Source organism: Poecilia formosa, unplaced genomic scaffold (genome assembly GCF_000485575.1).
Source record: "Poecilia formosa unplaced genomic scaffold, Poecilia_formosa-5.1.2 Scaffold224, whole genome shotgun sequence".
Classification (NCBI taxonomy): Eukaryota; Metazoa; Chordata; class Actinopteri; order Cyprinodontiformes; family Poeciliidae; genus Poecilia; species Poecilia formosa.
The window spans coordinates 654,600-677,493 of NW_006800163.1; the positions used below are offsets into that span (position 1 = coordinate 654,600).

General features: G+C 38.4%; 1 protein-coding gene across 3 annotated transcripts in view; it reads left to right on the forward strand.

Moving 5' to 3' along the window:
• Positions 1-22,894, forward strand: part of cttnbp2 (cortactin binding protein 2) — a 79,815-nt gene that overhangs the window by 39,571 nt on the left and 17,350 nt on the right. For all 3 annotated transcript variants that reach the window (XM_007568527.2, XM_007568526.2, XM_007568528.2), the window contains exons 3-8: positions 3,152-3,382; positions 8,746-10,174; positions 13,698-13,991; positions 15,860-15,959; positions 18,922-19,072; positions 21,065-21,247. In XM_007568527.2, coding sequence (XP_007568589.1) covers positions 3,152-3,382; positions 8,746-10,174; positions 13,698-13,991; positions 15,860-15,959; positions 18,922-19,072; positions 21,065-21,247 — 2,388 coding nt within the window. The remainder of the gene's footprint in view (positions 1-3,151; positions 3,383-8,745; positions 10,175-13,697; positions 13,992-15,859; positions 15,960-18,921; positions 19,073-21,064; positions 21,248-22,894) is intronic.

Genomic DNA, 22,894 nt, shown 5'->3' on the forward strand with positions numbered 1-22,894 from the left:
TCTAGAGTGCATAGACTCTCCAAAAAAGGGTGAAAGAAACAAAACAAAACAGTACATAAGCCAAATATGTAGAAAATGTATTTACATTTTACATTTAAGATATTCAAAAAAACAATAATTGATTGTAAATATGTTCTACCCAGAACTTCCCAAGTGGAATAGTTTAACTTTACCCAATTCAAATTCTTAAAAAAATAAATTAAAAGAGCTCATATTAGGCACCTTTTGCTGTCCAGTTATTAATGGGTTAATACAAAAAATAATCAACCAATCAGCCGTACACTGTGTTGACATCAAATCTGCGGACTGAATATGTTGATGGGTTAGTTAGACATATGTTTTCTAGCTGCAGACCTGTCCTTTCCTACAAATGATCAAGCATTCCTTACAGGAATGCATCTTTAAATGTGCTTCTGATTTTCTATATATAAAAAAAGGCTTAAGTGAAAAATCTGCAGAATGTGCCAATTTTATGTCCTATTAATTGATAACTAAGATAGTCATTAGTTGCAGCCCGACTTACATCAGTTTAACCCCTTTCATGCATGAATTATGATCCTTTGTGTCAGGATTTTTTTTTTTCAAATTTTTTTTTATTTTCTTAAGGCATAAAAAAGGTAGGAAAAAAAAGTTTGTAAAATTTTTTATTATTATTTTATTTTTTTTAGGTGATCAATTGTAATTTTCTCCAAATACAAAGTTGTTATTTGAAAAATACATCAGTAGTATTGTTTTTTTAGGGGTTATCTGATGTCACAATATTTTTTTAACTGCAAGAGTCATCTATAGTAGAAGGAGGGACCGGGTCGGTTTGCATGCTTTTTTGTTTGTCGGCCATATTGAATTTAACAAAAATAATTTCTTGCATTTGCAGCTGATAGCCAGTAGTTGATAGTGTATTTTATGATGCATTAGTGTCCACTTCAGTGGTCTGTGTGCATTTATAACATAAAAATCCACAAGAAGCACAAGGAAATGGTTTTTAGATAGCTGTCCACTGTAGTGACCACTATGCATGAAAGGGTTAATATTTAGACTCAACTTATTGTTTTGTTAATCCTTAATAGTGCTTCACACAGCACATAGAAAAACTGCAATAACAACCAAAGCACAGTCATGTTTATGGTTTTCCATCTAATAAACAGTTTCAGTCAAACATTTTGAGCCATAACTTTCATGAACACGTGCTCAGAAACTTTGACCAATCTTACTTTGCAATTTCAACAGATCCTTGTTGAATGTAGCTGGTTAGCTCAGAACCCTGCTTGTTTTTTCCCCAGCTGGCCTCTGTGTGTTCCTGTAACCTGAGAGCGGATGTGTTCTGTGTGGTGCAGATTGCTCCTGGGGTCAGGAGGGCAAACGGGCTCCCAGCAGTTCTGGGTGGTTCTGACGCCACAGCACCACGTTTGGGACCCAACGGGCTCAAAAATGAGGCTGACGGGAAGTCTGGGCTGGTTCTGATGGGGATGATGGAATTAGGACCTAAAGTGGTTAAATAGAAGTATGCCAGACAATTCGTTCCGTCACTCTGCCTTTATTATTTATTTTGGATTTTGAACAACGTCCTGATCTCTAATATCTCTAATAAAATCATGAAGATTTTATTAGAGATATATCTCTAATACCAATATTTAATTGGTATACCAATTAAATATTGGTCTGTAATTTTGTACAGCTATGACCTTTGCAATAACAGTTTAAGGCAATATTGTGTCTTTTGTCTTTTACACAAAGAAACACTAACAGCCTACAGTTCAAACCACAAGTTTAAATACACTATATAAAATGTCCCAAATTGATTAAATAGTATATTAATCTTAATGTATTTAACGTTTTGACTTTGAAGAAAATAACAAAAATTGCCTTTCTCACTATTTTGGCATTTAGTAAATAGAAAAACTGACTTAAAACTGAACGTTTTTAAACAAATGGTTTCCTTCGCTGATGCAGAAAGCTTTAACAACTTTCACCTTGACCGGGTTTTACTAGTGTTTCCACTGTTTTGTGTGCAGTATTAGTCTGTACATCTTTAAGTACATCCTTCCCCATGAAAAACTTTGGGAATTAAAATAGTTGGTTCTGACCCAACACCAACACTCCTAACAAAATTTGTCAAATAATTCAACATTTAACACTGCAACCTTTGTACCTTATTTTGTCCTCTTTATGGTTCTCACTGTGTTACTCAGATTTTCCACAGTGCTGGGGCAAGATGTGGGTGATGAGTTCAGGAGCACTAAGAGAAACTGAGCTCCTGGGTAATTACATGCAGGTGGGGATGGAAATTATACTCAGTGGTAACAATATGGTCATTTTAGTCATTGCATGTGGAAAAACACACTATATTTAATACCTGATTGACATATTGCCTAACTCTGTATACAATGTGGAATATTTTACTGTATGTGCAAAAACAATTTGGGGCGTAACCTTAAATATCCACAGTAAAATTTGTATACATATGAAATGGTTGGTGAGTAGAGTTCTACATCCAGTCCATGAATGATGCCAGAACAAGGTCAGACATTTTTGCTGGTCAGTCTTTAATTTTGAAGTTTCCAAAGCAGTCAGTCGCTGGTAGAGATGCACCAATCCGATATTAATATCTGTATCAGTTCTGATATTAAATAAATTTTACACATTGGGCATCGGTGAAAATTTTGCCTGATCCACAAGGTGGATCTATTCAGTTTTTTTTCTATGCTTTGAGATCAAGGCAACATTATGTTTTATTATTTATTTTTATAATATATTTAAAATTCCTAACTGCACTTTCTGAATCATTCGAAAGAAGGTTTGTTTATATTTTCATGTTTGAGCAAGATAGCTAATCCATTGTTTTTGTCACTTTCAGTTTCTTTATTATTTATATTTTACATTGGCTGTTTTACTCCTAATTGCACTGACTGAACAAATTAAAATAGTTGTTTTTACAAGTTTTATGAAATATACTTGTAATTCAGTATATTTATGCCTGTTTTTTTTTTTTTTTAAGAAATGTTTTAATTCAATTCAGTGCTGTTTTTTCTCTTTTGTTTTCAAAGTTAAAAAAGTGTGGAATGTACAACTAGGGTCAGAACAGAATCCACATGACTTTATCATCCACAACGTGAGAATACAAAACAACCCTTTTGCTTTTTGTCTTTCTCAGGCTCAGAGGAAGGAGGTGTTCCTCCAGGACCGATACGGCCACTATACCCTGACTGACCCCTTCCTGGCGCTTCAGAGAGACTTTGACTGCAGAGTCCCTGGGGGGGACAAAGAACGGCGGCCGCTGGGGTCCAGCCCCATCTCCGTCCTGGAGGCTGTCATGGCCCACTGCAGGAAAATGCAGGAGCGCATGTCAGCTCAGCTGGCTGCCGCTGAGAGCCGCCAGAAGAGGGTAAGAAATCTGTTGATCAGTGGGAAACATTTCAGTTCATTCAGCATTGGTTTCAAACTGAGTTGGTGCCCAACCTGCATGGTGTAATCATCTCTCATTCATTGTTGGCCTTCCCTCACTTGATCAGTCCAGCTAACTCTGATCTAATGTCTAGAAAACAGCAAAGCAAGATGAAATGAACTGTTATCATCTCATCTGTAAACCCTTAGACTGTATTGTCATTCAACCGCTCTTTCACAATCTACATTTGAGCGAAATTTTGTTATGAGGCTTCAAATAAAAACATAAAAAAGAAGGAAAAAAGAAGACAGTATAAATGTAACTATATACAAAGTTTCTGCTAAGGTTAGCCTTTAGCTTAGATGTTAGCGCTAACTCTGTTAGTGGTTCTGGCTCTACTGGGTGGAGTCTGTTCAGAGTCTGCAGAATTGTAACGTCCACTATTGTTAATATCCTAGATCTGCGTAGTTTTAGGATGAACTGCAGATTGTATGTTAGACCATCATTATTACACTGAACATGTATCGTTAAGCTAGCCAGTTTGATTTTCCTTGTTTACCTCTAAATGTCCAACATGTTTTCAGGAGCCATCGCAGGTTCAACCGAGCCGAGCGACGCCATCATAAAATAGTATCTTGTTAAGGATGTACTGGTAAATCGATGGTCACATGAGAAACCAATAATTTTATCCATTGATCTTTAGACCTCTGTAAAGGTCTGAAACTCAGTCACCCTACAGTTGCCAATTTAACAATTTTGTTGCTGTAGTTAGTGAGTTTTCAGATAAAAAATAGTAAGTTCCGATATACATATGTATTTAGATATCTTGAGTAGTTTTGAGTAGTTTTGAGTAGTCACTATTCATGCTTTTCAGTTTTTGATCCCTAATGGTGCTGAGGCTGGAACAAATGGATGCTTCCTCACTCCAAGTAGCCTTTAGTCTGAGGGATAGTGCCAGAAAACAAATCCAGCCTCCTCAACTGGCTGGCAGTCATTCCTGAATTTGATTGTAAGTGATAACCTTAATGTCTTCTCTTTGTGTTTGACCGCCACAACAAACCATTTTTCTGCTGCAGCCGTAGGAAAAAAAGAGTGAACGCATTTCACAAAGTGTATTATTTATGAGCTGTTGAATCTGTTGCCATTTTAAATGAAGGTAAATAAATGTAAGATTTAACACTGACACAAGTGGCAGATAGTTGAGTTATCTTTGGCAACAACTTATATTTCTATTTTCATGATTTAAATGTGCCTTCCAGAAGTTGACAACTGTATAAATGCCTGTCTGCTTGTATATATTTGGCAAATGCTGGAATATTGTTGTAGATTTTCCTACAAGCTTCATTTCAGTTCTGATTTTGTCGGCCGTGTCCACATAAGCCAGAGTGTGTTTGTCATGGGCCTGTGCTGGATTACAGAATGCAGTCCTGATTAACTGGGCAGCCAGATGTCAGGAGAGGCTCTGCCCTATTTCCCTCAGCTCCCTCTGTTGTTCTGTCTCTCACTCTTGCTGTTCTCTGGGTCACTCAGATGGATTCTTTTTAAGCCTTCAGAAAAATGTGATGGAAAATGTATCAATTTTTGAATAATAACCTTTTTAAACTTCAACATGGTAAAATACTGGAAACTGTCCAGCAAAAATCAGAGGTGTAATGAGTCCTGCGTCTAGTCAATACATGATATTTGCATCACAAGAACAAGTCAATATTTTACCGATATGTTTCAAAACACAAACTACAGTATGTATTAAAAGTTTATAATCAGTCTAGTATATTCCCGTTCAGACGTGAGTCCATTTTTTAATTTTTTTTTATCAAGGTCACCATGGAAGTCTAATTCTAAAGCAGCCGAGATGCTAAAAAACCCAGAGTCTGAAAGTCCTCATATTTTGTGTTTCAAATTATATATTAAAGGAATCATAAATATCCAACTGTGCTTTAAAGAGTTGCTTTCCAGTAGATGTAGCCATTATTTTGGAGTTTTGCTTTTGAACTGAAAGATAAAATTTAAAATCTATTCATCAAACCTGATAGCAAACTATTTAAACATTTTGTTATCCAGTCCAATGAGTAGTCTTCAAGGCTAAAACTAAAACTAAAATTCAGACTTAGATCTTGTTCTTTCCAGGTATTAAGATGCATCCTTGCTTATCAGGATATTAGTAAACCAGCCAAACAAAACTGTTCACTCTTGACATTAAAATCCTGACAGGTGATTACATCACAGTTTGTCACATCAGAGTGGGCTGTCATGAACAACCAACTGGTCTGCTGGTGCTTCTGGCAGTGAAACAGCTGATGACTTGCATGATTCTAGGTAGTTTATGTGCAAGGAGCTGAAGAAATGTGCCTGGAGAGTTCAGTGATTTGATAACCTGGCATGACTAGGATTTAAGGCAAGAACTAAACAATTCAGTTTGTAAATAATTCAAATTTTAGCACTGACCTTTGTATCCGGGGGTCATCATACCTGATGTTCTTCATGTGGTGAACTAAAGCTACTTACTGCAAAACGACTTGGACCCCCCTTTGGACAAGAAACATTAAAGCTTTTTATAATTAAAAACCACAAAATGTCCTTTCACCTTTATAAAAACACTAGAAATAATGTCTACAGAGCAATAAGGCAGATTTTTCTTTTTTTTGTCAAAGTGTGTAAATGTAGAAACAATCAGAAAAAAAAAAATCTTCAAGCCGATCTTAGTGTAACTAAACCGGGATGTATATTCCTTCCTGAGACTTGGTTCAGGAAGGAAGGTTGCTGGTATGACCAGTTATACCAGCAACCAGCCAAAGCTGCTAAAAGAGCCAGGATTGTCTTTCTCAGAGGGATTCTCTGGTTGCTGGGTAGAACAAATTTTTGCAGCATTGTCCATTCTATCTTTAAATCCCCCATCCCTTTTTATGCTTGCTTGTCTGCCTGTGAGAACGCTGTTGAATTATCCAAAAGGTCCCAGGCAGCAGAAAGTAGGCCGTCATGTGCAGCACGTTTTCCATGAATGAAGTCAGAGGAAGAGCCTCTTAAAAAAAAATAATCACAGCTACAATTTTACCAAAAAAGTTTCTTATTGATTTTTTTCTTGGTTAACATGTTCTATGTCAGAATTTGGATGGGATATTTTCCTCAAATCCTTTCCCACACTTGTTTTTAACAATAAAATATTTCTCATCTCTATCTTGAGCAGATCAAAGTTCAGGGATTTGTTTTGACTTCTGAGATGTAGAAACAAAACATCCTTCTTATAACGGCTATTAAAATGTCCAGTAATAAAAAAGAAACTAAAAATTCTTCCAACTTCATAGTTTCCAAATCCAGAATAAAACTTGAAAAATCAATCAGGAGGAAAACCCGTTTTAGAAGAAGCGCAGCAGAGCTACTCCAACAAGCTGCCACCTTCAGAGATCCTCCTGCACTTCCACTATGATTTATCTCTGAGCAATTTCATCTATTAAGATTTATTGCTCTCTGAAATAACACATAGTTAAGGATGATTTATTGAAGTAAAAGTAAAAAAGAAACATTTAAATATATTGGGCAACTTTTTGGGTCTGTTTTTCTCTGTCCTTTTCTGACTCAGGAAAAGACAACAGAAATCAGACCATTCTGAACATTTGGTCGTATTCTAGCTAAAACTAAGAAAAATGTATTCTTACTTTTTCTTTAAATTCACAAAGGGACAGCCATAATATAAACAATTTATTATTGTTGAAAAATGCTGTCTAGGTGAATACATGTGTATTTTGAAACATGTAACTTATTAAACTTAGGGAAAAAATAGTTTAATTCATCATCCAAATATTTACAGTTGGGACAAATCAGGAATTTATTATGGATTGTTTAAGAAGTTTTTAATTTTTTTTAAAATAATGAATAAGCAAGATCATTTTGATTAATCTTTTCTTTAACCTAATCTTTTCTAATTAGACTTTGAACTAGGGGTGCACCAATAAATTGGGCAGCCAATAAATTGTCCCCAATTTTCTTAATTGTAGGAGGTCAGCAGTCACCCAGTTTTATCTACCTCAGCAAAGAGCTGACTGACTGACCCCCCATCATCGGTGCACCCCTGCTTTTAACAGGCATTCAAACAATGGTTTCATGTCATGAAAAGTTTTAGGTAATAAAAGCAGTCTTCTGTGTTTTAAGAGTGTAGGATGGCATGGAATAAGAGGCTGTTTTGTGTCTCCACACAAGTTCAGGCAAAACGTGCATTATTTAATGTTACATTCTATACATGTTACCTCCTACGAAACAAGAAAAATAATTCAACAATATGTGTTTTTCAATAGAAAGAGGCGGGTGCTCTGAAAACTGTTCTGGTAATCTAAAGCATATCTAAGAACTACCTCCAAATGACTGAAACTTTAACAAGACCAGATGGTACAGAGGGGTGGAACCCTCTGCCAACCAGGAAACATGTACAGCCATGTGTTTTGAGATACATAAGATAGATAATCTAAATACATTTTAAATCTGCACAAACATCTGTTATAAAGTTTCAAATATCCCACCCGGTAGGTGACATTCACAAGTATTAATCCTCAACCAATTAGCAGCTTGTTGTAGCACCTCCAGCTTCCTTCAGCAGCCCCCAGTGACCCACCCTCACCCCTTGCTGTCCTATTAAGACAGCGAGACGTAATCTGTGATCATTTTGGACATAGTAGGTGAATGAATGGGCTGGTCAAGAGTGGGACAGGTCAACATTGTGACAGAGAATGCTGGACATCAGCTGTATTGTTTGGGACTTGTTAAAACACTGGAGGCATTAGAGTCAGGTGGAGATCCTCCTGTTAAACCGTGACAAACTCTGTGAAACCAGCGCTGGGCTAAGAATAGCAGATGGTCCAGATATAGAAGGCAGGGCAAAGACAAGGCATCAAGAGTCAACCATACACACGTTCAGGCAGAGCCCTGTTCGTTTTAGATGTACCTCCTACAACACAGCTGAAATAATGTCTGTGTTGAGGCCCGGTACTGAACCCATCTGTTGGATCTGGGCTTTTTGAACCCGGGAACATTTAAAACATGCAGGACACCCAGAGTTACACACCAACTTCACTAAATCTGTCTTGGTGCACAAGCTGAATTTAAGCCAACTTGAGGACTGACAAAATATACTTTCTACAGTGGATTTCAAGGCTCATTTGATTAATTAGATTTTTTTTACATTACATTATGTAGATTGTGGAATTACCAATAGAAATCCAAGATTTGACTTTTTTTATTTTTTTATCTTAGTCTTCCTTAAAAGCTTGATTTAGGTACCCTCTAGATTAGCCACACCTCACCACCAGATGCTTGAATATCAAACGTGACAATGGACAGTATTGTTCACTAAAGTTGCGTTGTTCTTTTTATAGCTGGAGATGGAGAAGCTTCAGCTCCAGAGTCTGGAGCAAGAGCACCGCAAGCTAACAGCACAGCTAAAGGACGAACGTGAGAAGAATAAGCACATTGTCATGATGCTGGTGCGCGAGTGCAAGCAGCTTGCCACTCGGGTGGTGGAGGAGTCGCAGCGCTTCGACGAGCTTCAAGCTCGCCTGGATGAGGAGAGTCGCACCTCTGGCCGACTGCAGGAGGAGCTGGGCGGCGAGCGCCAACGTAGCCAGCAGATGGAGGCCAAGATGGAGAAGCAGCTGTCAGAATTTGACACAGAATGCGAGCAGCTGCGTGCCAGGCTGGGACGAGTGGAGGCAGAGAGTCAGGGCTTGCGGCAGCAGGTGGAGCAGCTCAGAACTGAACGGGGTGATGAGAAAGACGACGCTGGTGTTGCTTCACCTGCTGCTGCGGCCGGAGGGGAACCTGCTGCTGCCACCAGTACACCACCAAAACCCAAAGCTATGATATCTGTATCTATAGCCACGGAGTCCATAAGCTGTCAAACAGCATCTTGTCAAACAGACGTGCCCCTTACTGAGGCTGAGGGTCCCAAGAAGACTCCCCTCTCTATACCTGCCAAACCAACCCCTGCCAACTATGTGGGCCTTAGTTTGCCAAAGACAACTGGAAGGGGGATTGTCCACAGCAGCTCAGGAGGATTGGCACAAACAGAAAATGGGTCCGAGGGCCAAACTCCCCACGGCCTACCCACTGGGGTGAGCCCCCGCGTCCAGGCAGCCCGCTACAAGTTTCAGGAACAGGACCAAAATGGAACGGCATCTCAGAGCCCGCCGGCCCGTGACCTTTCCCCAACCAACCGCGACAACTTTGCAGCCAAACAGCAAGCGCGTCATACTGTGACGCAGGTCTTGTCGCGCTTCACCAGCCCCCCTGCAGGAGGAGCCGGACCCCTCCGTCCGGGACTGCCCCACTCCGCCTCAGAGGGCGGACCCTTCCCTGGCCGCCTGAGCCATCCCATCGGCCTCAAGTCTCCCACAGTGACCAGGATCGACCGGGGGAACCCTCCTCCCATACCTCCTAAAAAACCAGGGCTTTCCCAGACCCCCTCACCTCCTCATCCGTCTATCAAGGTAGTGGGGGACAGCAGTCGCTCCCCGGGGAGCGGCCTGAAGCCGGCCACACCCCAGCTGCCACCAAAACCTGCCCTGGACCTGGTCCCAGCCCTGACTGCCTCTCAGGTGGGTGCCTGCCCCCGCTCACCAGGGCCCGGTCGGGGGCCTCAGCGGCAGGCAGCAACAGCATGCGCAGAGTCCCCCCAAGACATCAGTCCTGCCACTACTGTCAGTAGCCCCTCCTCCATACACCCCCCCTCCACATCCTCCTCCATTAGTGCTCCATCTTCCTGTAGTTCCCGTGCCTCAGCAGGCAGCCCCCTGGCAACAGCATCAGGTAACGGGGGCTCCTACAAGCTTTGTCTCCCTCCAGCTCCTACTGCTGCCTTTTTATTTTCCTTAACAGTCTTTCAAAGTGACCTTTGTACTTGTCCAGGATAGCAGAGCATAGTGATCAAGTCACACTTGTGCAAGGCAGAATACCTCTTAGGCCAAGTCTGATGTTGCTCACTGCACTTTCCCTTCACTCATCTCTCTTCCTCTAATAAGTCCTGGTGTCTGGGTAGCTCTCTTATCACATATCACCTCAGCCATGTCAGCATCGCACGCTGACAACTTTGGGGCAAACTGAATATAATTTGAGCCGAGGCAGCCAGAGGTCCTTGGTTCTCCTGTGTATTCTGATTGGTTTGGCCTTTCTATAAGTAACCCCTGTCCTCTCTGAAGCTGATGCCAGAGGCTGCTTTCTCCTTCCCTTCCCTTCCTCCAGTTCTTATGGCATGCCATCATCAGTTAACTTTGAACACTGTTTTTTCTGTCTCATCTTTCATGAATGTGAACTACTAACAAATTGTTGTTAAACATTTCAGCAATTTCATTTTTGCTGTTGTATATTTTCACATGCTATGATTAAAAATAATAACCATTTTTTGTTAATTTTTCCAAAAGTTTTACTCATTTTACTACAAACCCTAATCAAGTGGTATTCATATTGTCTTGTTAACTTTTTCGCTTTGCTTTAAATCTGAAAAAATGATAATAAAAGCTCTAACAACACAGTCGTTACTAAATATATTCTAAAACTTTCCTGTGGAATGTTACAAAGTGTGTATTTTGAATTAATTAATGTACATTCATGCCCTGTTTTAAAGTATACACACACACACACACACACACACACACACACACACACACATATATATATATATAATTAATAGTATTGTTTATTCTAAATTAATATTAATTACAATTTTCATTCTTATTTATCCCCTTGTTGCTTTTCAACATCACACCAGCATGCTCCCCCACTCCAGTTTTATTACTCTTATATAATCTCTTTGATCGTGTTTGCAAGACACTATCATCAATTATAGTTTTTTCATTTGGTTAAAACAATTCATAATTAAATCAATATTCAATTGATGATGTATGTATTACTGTGGGTGAAGGACTATTGCATAATAATATAACTGTTATCTAAAGTGCCTTGCTAAATTAATTATAGACTTTGAACTTTCACAAAATTCCTCACAATACAAAGACAAGCGTTAATGAGTTTTATTAAGATTTTAATAGAATAGAAACAAGTAATTTGTAATTGTGAACAGAAACGAGAATAATATACAATTTAAAATTTTTTTACAAATACAAATCTGTTGAAGGGTGTACCATTCAGCCCTCTTTACACTGATGCTACTGAATAAAGTCAATCAATTTGTCCCAAGCAAATATTAGTAATATTTGTCCTGGCTTTTTCCCAAACCAGGCTAGGCATAAAGTTGTGGTTTAAACTCTGTTTAAAGCAGGGTTGTGTTGTAAAGGAGTATCCTTTACAACACAACAAGGTTTTGAGCATTTTAAGGAGCAGTTTTTACGTTATGGAGCCCACACTAACAACAAGAAACTATTCGAATGCTCTGCACATTATCTTGAATACACCATGTCCATGGTGAAGCATGGTGATGGTAGCATTATGATGGTGGATACCTTTCTCCAGCAGGGATAACGAAGCTCGTCAGGATTGATGAAGAAGTGGGTGGAGCTAAATACAACTTAGAGGATATAAAAGTGTTTGAATGGTCCAATCAAAGTTCAGACCTAAATCCAGTTCAGTTTTTTATAGACTTGAATGTAACTTTTTGTAAATGCTCTCCATCCAGTCCAAGAATTCAATCAGGAGCAAAATCTACAATTTTTCAGGTTTTTATTTATAACAAAAACTTGTGAAAACCACGTGAAATGTTCCTTCCACTAAGCATCTATCTACTACTTTTTGTTGATTTGTAACATAAATTTATAAATATATACACAAAAAAGAGTTTGTAGCAGAAAAAAATGTGAAAAAGTTCAAGATGTATGATTACTTTTGTGAGACACTTTATTTACTTTGACTTTGCCAGAATTGGTTGTTTCTAGAAGAGCCAGCACCCAGACCACATGCTTAGAGCAAAATGTAAAATTAAATCTTCAAATAAGTTCTGAATCAGCATTAATTGGATTTGCGTAACAGATCTGAAGTTGTGACAATAAAACAAGTAGCTTCTTCATAAGCTAGCCAACCAGACAAGAGTTCACTGATAATATATACATTAATTGGTGGAATAAAACAGTTTCAAAATCTTTGCAGTAAGCGGACTTAATCATAATAGATCAGTTGATATGTTTCTAACTCAGTTTTGATAAAGTAGCAGTATTAGTTGTTGTTTTTAACACTATTGTAAAAGTGGCTATTCGCTAAACAGCAGAAGTATTTTCTAACATTTTTCTGTCTTGTTGAAATCATTTTACATAAAATGTGTCATTTTCCCCTAACAAGTTCCGATTATGTTTTTCAGGAATTTTGTGATTTTTATCAATGTTGCTAAGTGATTAACATATACCTGGAATATGTATGCTGTTTGTATTTTGTCTTTGTCTTTGTGTTTTGCTGTTTTTTATTAGATGTACTACAACCATTTACAGACTATTCTCATCTGCTAACACTAAAAAATGGTTTGCATTGGCTGTACTGATATTTGACTATACATGTAAACAAAAAGAAGTTATATCATTTTTTACAATGCAAAGATTTTAATGAATAAATCTTCTGCGTTTAAATATAGATTTTCAAGCACTTGCTGTTTCTTCCTGTTGGCTGAACAACAAAAACAGGAGATTCTAAAATTCTTTAAAGTTTCTCTATTGGTCAGAGTTATTAGCCCTCCTGGTGACTTCACACAAAACTTCATATTTTTACAGAAAGTACCATAATGAACACTTTTTATACTTTTACTGTCCCCAAAAGACAAAGACAAAATCTCCACCAAGTTTGATCAGTGTATTTTATTTATATTTAGAGTTTTGTATGATTTCATCAGGGGAACCTCGAACTTTACCTGCAAAGGTTGAAGCATATCTGTTTCTAACATTAAAAGTGATTAGCTTGATAAAATTACAATCAAATCTAGGATAAAGTTTAGGATTATGAAGTTTCGTCTTGGCGTCTTATCCTTCGTCACTAGGACATGCAGTTGCATGCGCATGGAATATTATTAATTTTATGTTTTTGTCATTATGCTTTGCATTTTTCCAAGTTGCCTTCTTGTTGTTATTGAACTTGTTTGACTGTTCAGTGGTTGGTTTGAACAATGTTTGTCTGACCACATGTCAGACTGATGAATTTGATGCTTCAGTTTTTGGCCTGAAATGTTTACATAGGAGCTTGCTCTGTAAATTGTGTGTGAAAACTGAACGTTTTCTCCTTCCCTTCCACCTTCTCATGCCCTTGCTCTCCCTTGCTCAGCACTTCTAGTCTCACTCCTGGTCTTCCTCGTCCTAGTTTAACCTGTACTCCTCCTCCTCCTCCTCCCTCCACCCTGCAGGCTGGTGTCCCTCCGTAGTCTCCTCTCTAAGTAGCGGTGGGCCTGCTGCCCTGGACAGTAGGCACCTCCTGCTCCTCCAAGCTGCTTCCCAGGGAAATGTCACTTTATTGTCAATGCTGCTTAACCAACCAGACTCGAACGGAACCACCATAAGTATCACTCCTACCACCTCACCCACTGACATCGCCTCTACCACTACTTTGAAAACTTCGCCCAATCTTCTTGACCCAAACTTCCACCTTGGTCACAACCAAACTTCTGCCTTGTTTGCTGCTGCTCAGAATGGACAAACTGGTAAGTAAAACTTCATTAGTTGTAATCTTTTGTTGAAAGCTGATGATTTTGACAGTTTGCTCATTTATAACTTCTGACTTGTGTACAAACCTGTTGACTGACAGCAGGTAGATGTCTAATGACCTGGTCTGCTTATAGGGAATAAAACACGTCATTGTTTGTCTGCTTCAAGTGAAACTATCATAGAAATCAGGGGTTTATTTTTGCTTCTATTTTTGCCTCTAATGTGATTTAAGTCTGAAGAACAGCTTAGAGTTAATGTAGAGCGCACCAAAAAGAGGAGAGAGAAAAATAATAATACACCTAATATACACATAATAATTACACCATAGATTTCTTCATCTTGATTGGACAACAAAGCAAGAACATAGTGAATTCTTGTCTACATTAAGCAAAAACTGTAACAACTGTATGACAGTGTAAAATACTGAATATAAACCCTTTTGGGCATATATAATGTAGCATTTTAATTTATTTATTGGTGATTCAGATTGATGGGCTGATATTATAGAACTTACCAGTTGAAGAGAAGAACGGTGCGGCCGCAGGTTGACCTGTACAGCCGCTATGTTTACATGCAGAGATCAGACAGAGGTGGACTGAAGTTGTAACTGCGTGAGCAGTGGCTGATCCCATTATGTCTGCTGCTGTTAGATTGTGAAGGAGAATGCAGGGCTGTCATGTGGTTGATGTAACATCAGCAAACATTACACGCTCATTTATCTGACAACCACAAACTACAAGAACCGGGCGATGAACTCCTTTGAAGATCTTTGCGTGCCTCTCTGCTGCTGGTTTCTAGGCTGACATGTTTGGTCATCATCGATCCATGATGGATGTTGTCCCTCAGACTAGAGCCTGAGGGACAAAAAAATCAAACAAACCTCATTCTGTCTTGCATTAATATTCTTAGATGTTTTTGCTTATAGATGCCTCAGTCCGATACTGATATCGCACCCCGATATGGAAAACTATTCTAGATTGGGTATCAGAGACAATATGCCCCTTCTATAAGACCAGATCTATTCAGTGTAATTCTATGCTATGTGCTCTGAGTGACGTCATGCTGTATTATTTATTTTACATTATATTTAGAAGTCCTAACTGCACTTTCTGAACCATTTGAAGAAAGGTTTGTTGCAGTTTATGTTTTTATATTTGACCAAGATAGTCAACCCATTGTTTTTATCAGTTTCAATTTCTTTCTTATTTATGTTTCATTGACTGTTCTACTCCTACCTGCGCTGACTGAACAAATTAAAGTTGTTTTTCCATGTTTGACCAAACTTGTGAAGCTATTGGTGTATTTAAGTGTTCTGTGCTGGTGCAGAGTTATCAAATAAATTTGTAACTTATTTTAAAACTCGGGAAGAATTCAGAACAAGAAATCAAACAGGAACCTTTTCTGTGGTCAAGCCTGTTCTGATCCCAGGAAACATCCTAATCATGGGGCAGGATGATGAACACCCCCTGTTGGGTCAGATCTTTCTTACTTTCATGAAACCAGCACAGCTTTGGCTCCAGGTCCCAGGAGCTCTTAGCTGTGGTTTGTCCTGATCTGAGCCATGGCCCCCAGGCGTTGTGGCCCCCAGAGGAGTTTCCTCTGAGGCTCCCAGGCTCATCGATTCATCTTTGGTATTTCATATTAACTTTTGTGACAATGGTGTGTAAGTCTGTTTACTAAGCAAAGTTCATTTCACATTTTGACTTTTATGTGCAGAATGAATTACATGAAGTATTTATACATGTAATGACTGTACTTTGTGTCTTCTGGCTTGTGTTTTTTTTATGTAAGTGTGGGTGCCTCTACTGTTTTCGAGCCGGTTGCTACATCACCTCTCCTCCTCCTCTGCTCTTCTCCTGTTCAGAGTGTGTGAAGCTGCTGCTGTCTGCAGGGCTGCCTGCTGACATTTTGGATGGAAATGGATTCACACCCTTACACTTTGCTGCTGCCCACGGCCACGCCAGGTGGGAGTCATTTAAACGCTTCTGCAAAGGACAGACCTGTATCTGTCATTCTTTGTACTTATTATGAATCATTTGACAACAATTAGTTAATCCAAATCAAAATGACTGATTTAATTCCTAGCTGATGTATTTAAAATAGTCGTCTATGATGAGATACTGATATCTGTATCTGTCCCAATATTGAAATAAATTCTAGATCTGGTATCATAACAATGTGCCCAATCCATAAGCGCAGATCTATTCTGTCTAACTCTATGCTTTGTGCTCTGAGCATCATTATGCTTTATTACATTATATTCAGAATTGGTATTTTAGCTTTCTGAACTATTTGAAGGATTTATTTTTACGTTTCCGACCAAGGTTATTTTACATTGGCTGTTCTACAACTAACTGCAGAGACTGAACAAATTCAGAAACCTATTTTTACATGTTTGATCAACCTTGTGAAGCTTGGTATCTAATTGTGACATATTTGTGCAGAGTTATCAAATGAATTTACAATTCAGTATATTTGTGTCTGTTTAAAAAACAAAACATTTTAAGTCAATTCAGCTTGGGATCAGTCTCGATCAATACTAAACCTCTGATATCGATATAATAATTGGCATCGGAAATGGAAAAATGGATCAGTTCATCCCTAACTATGATGTTGAAGACTGGATAGGTTGAAGAAATTAGATGGCTTAGAGTCTTGATATAAAGTGCTATCACCACCTGGCATTAGATGGATCTGCCACATGGAATCTGACAAAGTTGATGTGAATTTATCATGTCTCATAAAGTCTATCGCTTCAAAAGGATGAAAAGTCTCTCAAATATCAGGATTATCAATCAGTTACTGTTCACTAAGTATGGCTCTTGAAAAAATTAAGGTGTTGCCAACAGCAACAAAAATGGTGAAAATAATGTTACACAAACGTAAGGTTTCTTCTCATGTCTTGTGCCCCTTTATCTGGTTTTGACTCCCTCAAAACTCTTTCAAAGGTTTCTCCCCATCTTGCTTTCCATTGTCTTTCTCTGTTTTCTTCTTTATTTGTTCTTGCTTCTGCTTTCCTTTCGTTCTGTTCTGCCCTTTGAATTATGACCAACCCTCCTTTTCAATGCACCCAGAAACCTATTATGACATGGATCTCTTCTATAAAAGGTTCATACATAGTCTGAGTTTAGGAACCCTGTTTATAGAAATGGAAAACTCTACATGCAGGAGGAGGTTTTCCATTTTTAGTTTGACCCATATTTCAATGCTGCCTCAGTTGTTTATTTAGGTAAATAAAGACCTGATGTCATCAGTTGTTAATTAGACATGGAAATAGTGTCTCTGATGCTCGGTGCCAACCTAAATGTTTGTGTTTCTGGTTAAATGAATGTAATTACAGTTCAAAGATTGTTGCTTCTGGTTGTTCACATAAACACACACATTTTGTGACTGATGCAGTGGTGTTTAAAGGTTTGTTAAAAACGTCTTTCAAGTTTCAACCAACCTCCGTCAGCCAAAAGACATGAGGCCGGCGGGGCTCGGGTATGTGCAGCACTGTAACATCCGATCACCATGGTATTTATAGAGGGGGATGTTCAACTCCACCTCCCCTTCTCAAGTCCTAGTCACACACACACGCACACACACTCTCAAACAGCTTACTCAATAATGTTCACTAGTTATTCTGTAGTCATGACTCAGTGGCACTGTGAACAGAGTGGCTCGTTTTTCACAGGCATTTTCCTCTACTACCACTAAAAGGCTGAACTCTTCTCTGTTTGATTAAGTTTAAATACTGAAAATAAACCAAAACAGATATCGCAAATGATTACCAGAAATGGTGTCGTCATCTAAATTTTCTTTCGGCAAGGACCTGTGTGTCAGTGGAGTGAGGGACTCAAGTCTGTAACTTGGATTTGAGTCACACGTTAGTCAGAAATACAAAGACTTGACATTTGAATTAAACTCATAGTCCAGGAGTCTCATGAACAGTTTTTATGTCATGCAATGAGGGATGACAGTAAGCCTGTATGAGGAGAATGTAGAAGTAAATTATTAATGTTGCACCCTCTGTACAAATGTCTGGTTCTAATGGTAACAGTGTTTGTTGTCGGTGAAAGAACTGTCCACGTTCCGCTCTTTTTATTTTGTCCCACTACCAAGCAAAAGTCACACCACATGCCTGAGATTAGTTTATTCTCCTGTCAAAGAGCGAGTTTGACTCATCAACATTATGATTATTAATGATTCAGAGCATCATGGTTATGGTTGTTGAAGCATCATAGTCACCTGGATGTATTTTAACAGGGTTTCCATGTCTTAAAAAGTATTAAATTCATTTAAAAAAATGTAGGTTGACTTTAAAAATGTCAATCACCAGTTTTACATTTTGTCACTGTGGGACTACTTAAACTCGTAAATTCTGTGAAGGTTTTTTTCTGGCAAGACTAGAGCAACGTTCATTTTACTCAAACATATACCTATAAAAAGTAAAATCAGAGAAACTGAACATTTTAAGTGGTCTTCTCATTTTTTCCAGAGGTGTGTATTTTTTTATTTTCCCCAAAAATAATTTCAGTTAGTTTTTGAATGAAGTCATACAGGTGATAGGTAACATCAAAGTTGGGAAAATCACAGAAAAGATTCGCCATGTTTTTATTTTTTTACATCACAAAAACATGCCATGTTGCCAGAGGTAATAGCCAAGTTTTTTAACACATAAATACATAGTTATATCTTAATGATAGCTCATGCATTTTTCAAAAATAATTCACAACAGTTGATTTTTTTTTGCATGTTGACTTAAATCTTCTTAAAACGTGGAAACCTGTTGGTATAAATGAGCCCTAGGGATCAGGTTTAAATCCATAGAACTGTGACTGAGCCAGTCAACGATATTTTCCAGAAACTTGATTCCTGTTATTCATTATAATATCTTAAAATGTGACGTCAGGAGAGTTGTTAACGTGGCGGTTGTCCCTGCAGCTGCGTGGAGGTTCTGCTGGCGTCCAGAGCCGCTGTGGACCCATTGGCGGCCCAGGGCCAGACTCCCCTGTTCCTGGCCTGTGAGGCAGGAAGCCTGAACTGTGCTCAGGCTCTACTGACTGCAGGAGCCAATCGCTCACTCACCAACACAGTAAGGCTTCCTCTGCTATCCTGCCATTCTGTTGTGACTCACGTGGTTTATTATGTGGTTTCTGGTACAACTGAAAAAACTTTCCTCTGAATAACAAAATTTGATATTATTATTATATTTTACTTTATTTTTTTGTTTGTCTGGTTGGTTTCTCTCTTTTTTTGGGTTGGGGTTACCCATCCTGTCTCCTGACTGCTTGTTACTACGTAGTAACACTCTTTGTTTCACACTCACTCGCTCCACACAAAGGATTTTCAGTAGTCTCCGGGGTTCGGTGGTCTGAATCGTGTGAGCCCATTGATGTACTGGCTTTCTGTGTCTCCATAGTAACCATAAGAGCTCCGTGAGTTGCTGTGGCAGCATGCGATGAGCCCCTATATTTAGTTACTTTCTTTGTTCTATATTTAACCCGCTGTTTCTGCTGTGCTCTGTAACATATCCGACCTCCGAAGCACAAACATATTTTAGGCCTAAACAAATATGTTGGCCAAATTTTAATTTAATTTTTTTGTTAAAACCAATAATTTAACATTCAAATAGTAATCAGTACAGTCTGAAATTAGTCTGGAATGTTTTAAAATGCTGGAAACTGCATGGTCAGTGATTCTCAGAATGGTTTCAAGGCAGTTGTTCTGACAACGTACTGCAGATGCTGAGACAAGAGGCTAAGTGTGGAAAGCTGTGTGTGTTTTAATGTTTATCCCCTTGTTTTTTTCCTGAAAAGATTATGTGTCCCACACAAAGTTCCAAATGGAAACCTTGACTCCAACTGATTGTTTTAATCAACACGTCATCCAAATTCTACTGGCTAATTTATTTCTACCCTTTTGACTGCTTCCATATTTAAAGCTGCTCAGCCACAAACGTCAATGTATTTTATTGGGATTTTTATATGATAAACTGACACTTCTTGCAGAATCAGGATCAGAATGCTTTGTTTTTTTTGTACAGAAGCACAATTATCCAAAAACATGGACAATAGTGAATCTACTCACATTTAATTGGATAATGTGTTAATGGGTTATAAAGACTTTTGCAAGGCGCTGTGGACTCAGTGTGTTTATTACTCCACATGTAAATGTTTTAGAGGGAATTTAAACCAGTTAGCAGGTTAGGGAACTGGAACGCCGGTGCCAAGTAAACAGACAAAGGGGGTGCTAAAAACAAGAAGCTGATCCAAAGCTCTAAAAAACAACTTGAAGAAACTTAAATATTTCAGCGCAAGTGAGAAGTTATATTGAAACAAAGTCAGGGCAAAGCGAGACAGATGTGGTGAATTGTAAATATTACACTCTGAACGTTCTCAGAATATCCAGTCCACACCACATTTCATTAAAATATGTAATGTTTCCCTGAAGATAATTCTACTGTACTCTGCTTTTTTTAATTTTGCATAGAAACCAGGTTAGATATGAGAGTAAAGTAGAGATAGTTTCAAAAGAGATTTTTTCCCCAGTTTTTTGACCATGTGAGCTTAATCAATGCTGAAGATTCTCAATAGAAGTATTTTCAATACTTCTATTGAGAATCTTCAGCAAGTACATGACCTCTGTTCTTCTATTTTCAATACTTCTATTGAAAAGTATTTTATATATTTCTCAGCAATGTAAGGAATATATAAAACTGATGAAATTATTTAATCAGTTTTATATATTCCTCTTATTGCTGATCAGGAAATATGATTGTGATTGATTTATGATTTTTAAATCTATATATACGTCTTATTGATCATAAATGTAGAACAGTTGGTAACTCATTGTGATTTTGTCTGTTGTATCTGATGAAGGATTCTTATCTGTGTTTGAAAATAACTTCAGAGCTGAAAAATAGATTAGTACATAAGGAAAGGATTCACTTCAGATTAATGAGCACATGGATTATTTGATCAAAAGTGATAACATAAGAGACAAATTGACATGGTAGACAGACAAGTATATGGTCATTATGTTAATACGCTACATTTCATTTAATTCAAACATGACCTCTGTACAGGACGGCTGCACAGCGCTGCATGCTGCTGTCCGCTCGGGACACGTAGACGTGCTCCGTCTCCTGCTGCACCACAGCGATCCCTCCGACCCACCGGATGGACCAGCTCTGTCCGCCGCCCTCCTGAACCAGGCCAACAGTGACGGCTGGACTCCAGCACACATGGCCGCTGCCCTGGGCCTCAAGGTAAAACGACCGGACCCACACCCAGCAACAAAGGCTGCACCGATTTCAGAAAAAGTTCAGTTTTCTGGCCGATCACGATCCTTAAAAAGCCTGCCGACAAATTTGATTCTGAATTTGTCCAATTCTGATTTTTTTTGTCTGAAATGTTGCTTAATATAACAAGAAAGTCACTGAGTTGGTTGATTTTTAGAACTTTGCTCACATGCAAGTGTCTCCCAAAATTAAGGAAATCTGGGCCGATTTCCAAAATGAACATGCTGTTTTCTAATCTACTGGAGGATTTAGTATTTTTATCAGTTGTGGCAGTAATTGACTCATCATAGGTTCAAAAGAACCTACAATGAACTTAATTTAACACCTTTTAACTGTATTTAGGGAAAGTTTCCCTCTACATAAGAGCAGGTTTCTGTTAAACTGAATGTCTGTGGATGGAGAAAGAGAGCAGATGATTAGAGTGAGCTCCAACATTTTCTCCTGTTAATTTGAGTGGAGCAGAGCTGCAGTAAAAAACTGTGGCTAAACCCACAGAGAGAAGAGGTTTGGACGGCTCTGCCTTTACTGTGTGTTAAAATGCAGTCAGATTCCTGTGAAGGAAACACACGTTCCCACCACTGCTGCTGTGTGTCTGCTTATGTTACAGCAGCGCTTTAGACTTGTGTCACCGTTCAACACAAACCTAAACCTATCATACGTTTGATATTTTACTGGATTTATTCCAAAATTTGGGACAAATGTGGGAGCTTTGTGCTCCAAGTGACGTCATGCTTTATTATTTATTTTATATTATATTTATAATTACTAATTGCACTTTCTGAACCATTTGAGAGGTTTGTTGCAGTTTATTTTTGCATGTTTGACCAAAGTAGTCAACCTTTTGTTTATCTCACTTTCACTTTCTTTAGTATTTATACTTTTCATTGGCTGTTCTACTCCATAAGAGGCTGACTGAACAACTTAAAGTTGTGTTGTTTCCGTTTGACCAAGCTATTGGTGTATGTAAGTGTCTGTACTAGTGCAGTTATCAAATAAATTTGTGATTCAGTACATTTAAGTTTGTATTTAAAACAAAAGACACATTTTAAGTCAATTAAGCTGTTTTTCTGTCCTCGGATATCGGTATTGGAGGTGAAAAAAGTGCAGCTCTAGTTCAAACTTCATACCTTTCATCCTAACACATTATTTCTAGATAAAACAGACATAATATTTCACAAAATTCACTTCATTCTTGTTCATTTAGAGCCTCTCATTAACTTGTTTTTAGATTCTTCAGAACATGTGGAACAATTAGGAACAGTGTCATACATGTTCGGTCATACATGTTCACATGCTGTTTATACTACTATGTTCAGTGTGCCCAGTTCATATTATATGTGATAAATCTGTCCATACTTGTTTCATTTTAATCTGATCCATGAACCGTTTCTTCTTCGCCTGAGTAAATCCTCTGTGAATCGTTCACCTGCTCCATCTTCACACCAGCAGCTAATGGAGTTTCTGTCCTTAGAGGACAACATTCACTAGAGTGCATGGAATACGAATTAAGAATCTGTCTGCACACTTAATCTTATGCAAATTACAGTTACTTGAAAGAGAGACAGCTTTTGTCTTGCGCTCATATGATTTATTGGTGTTTGTGTATGTGTGTGT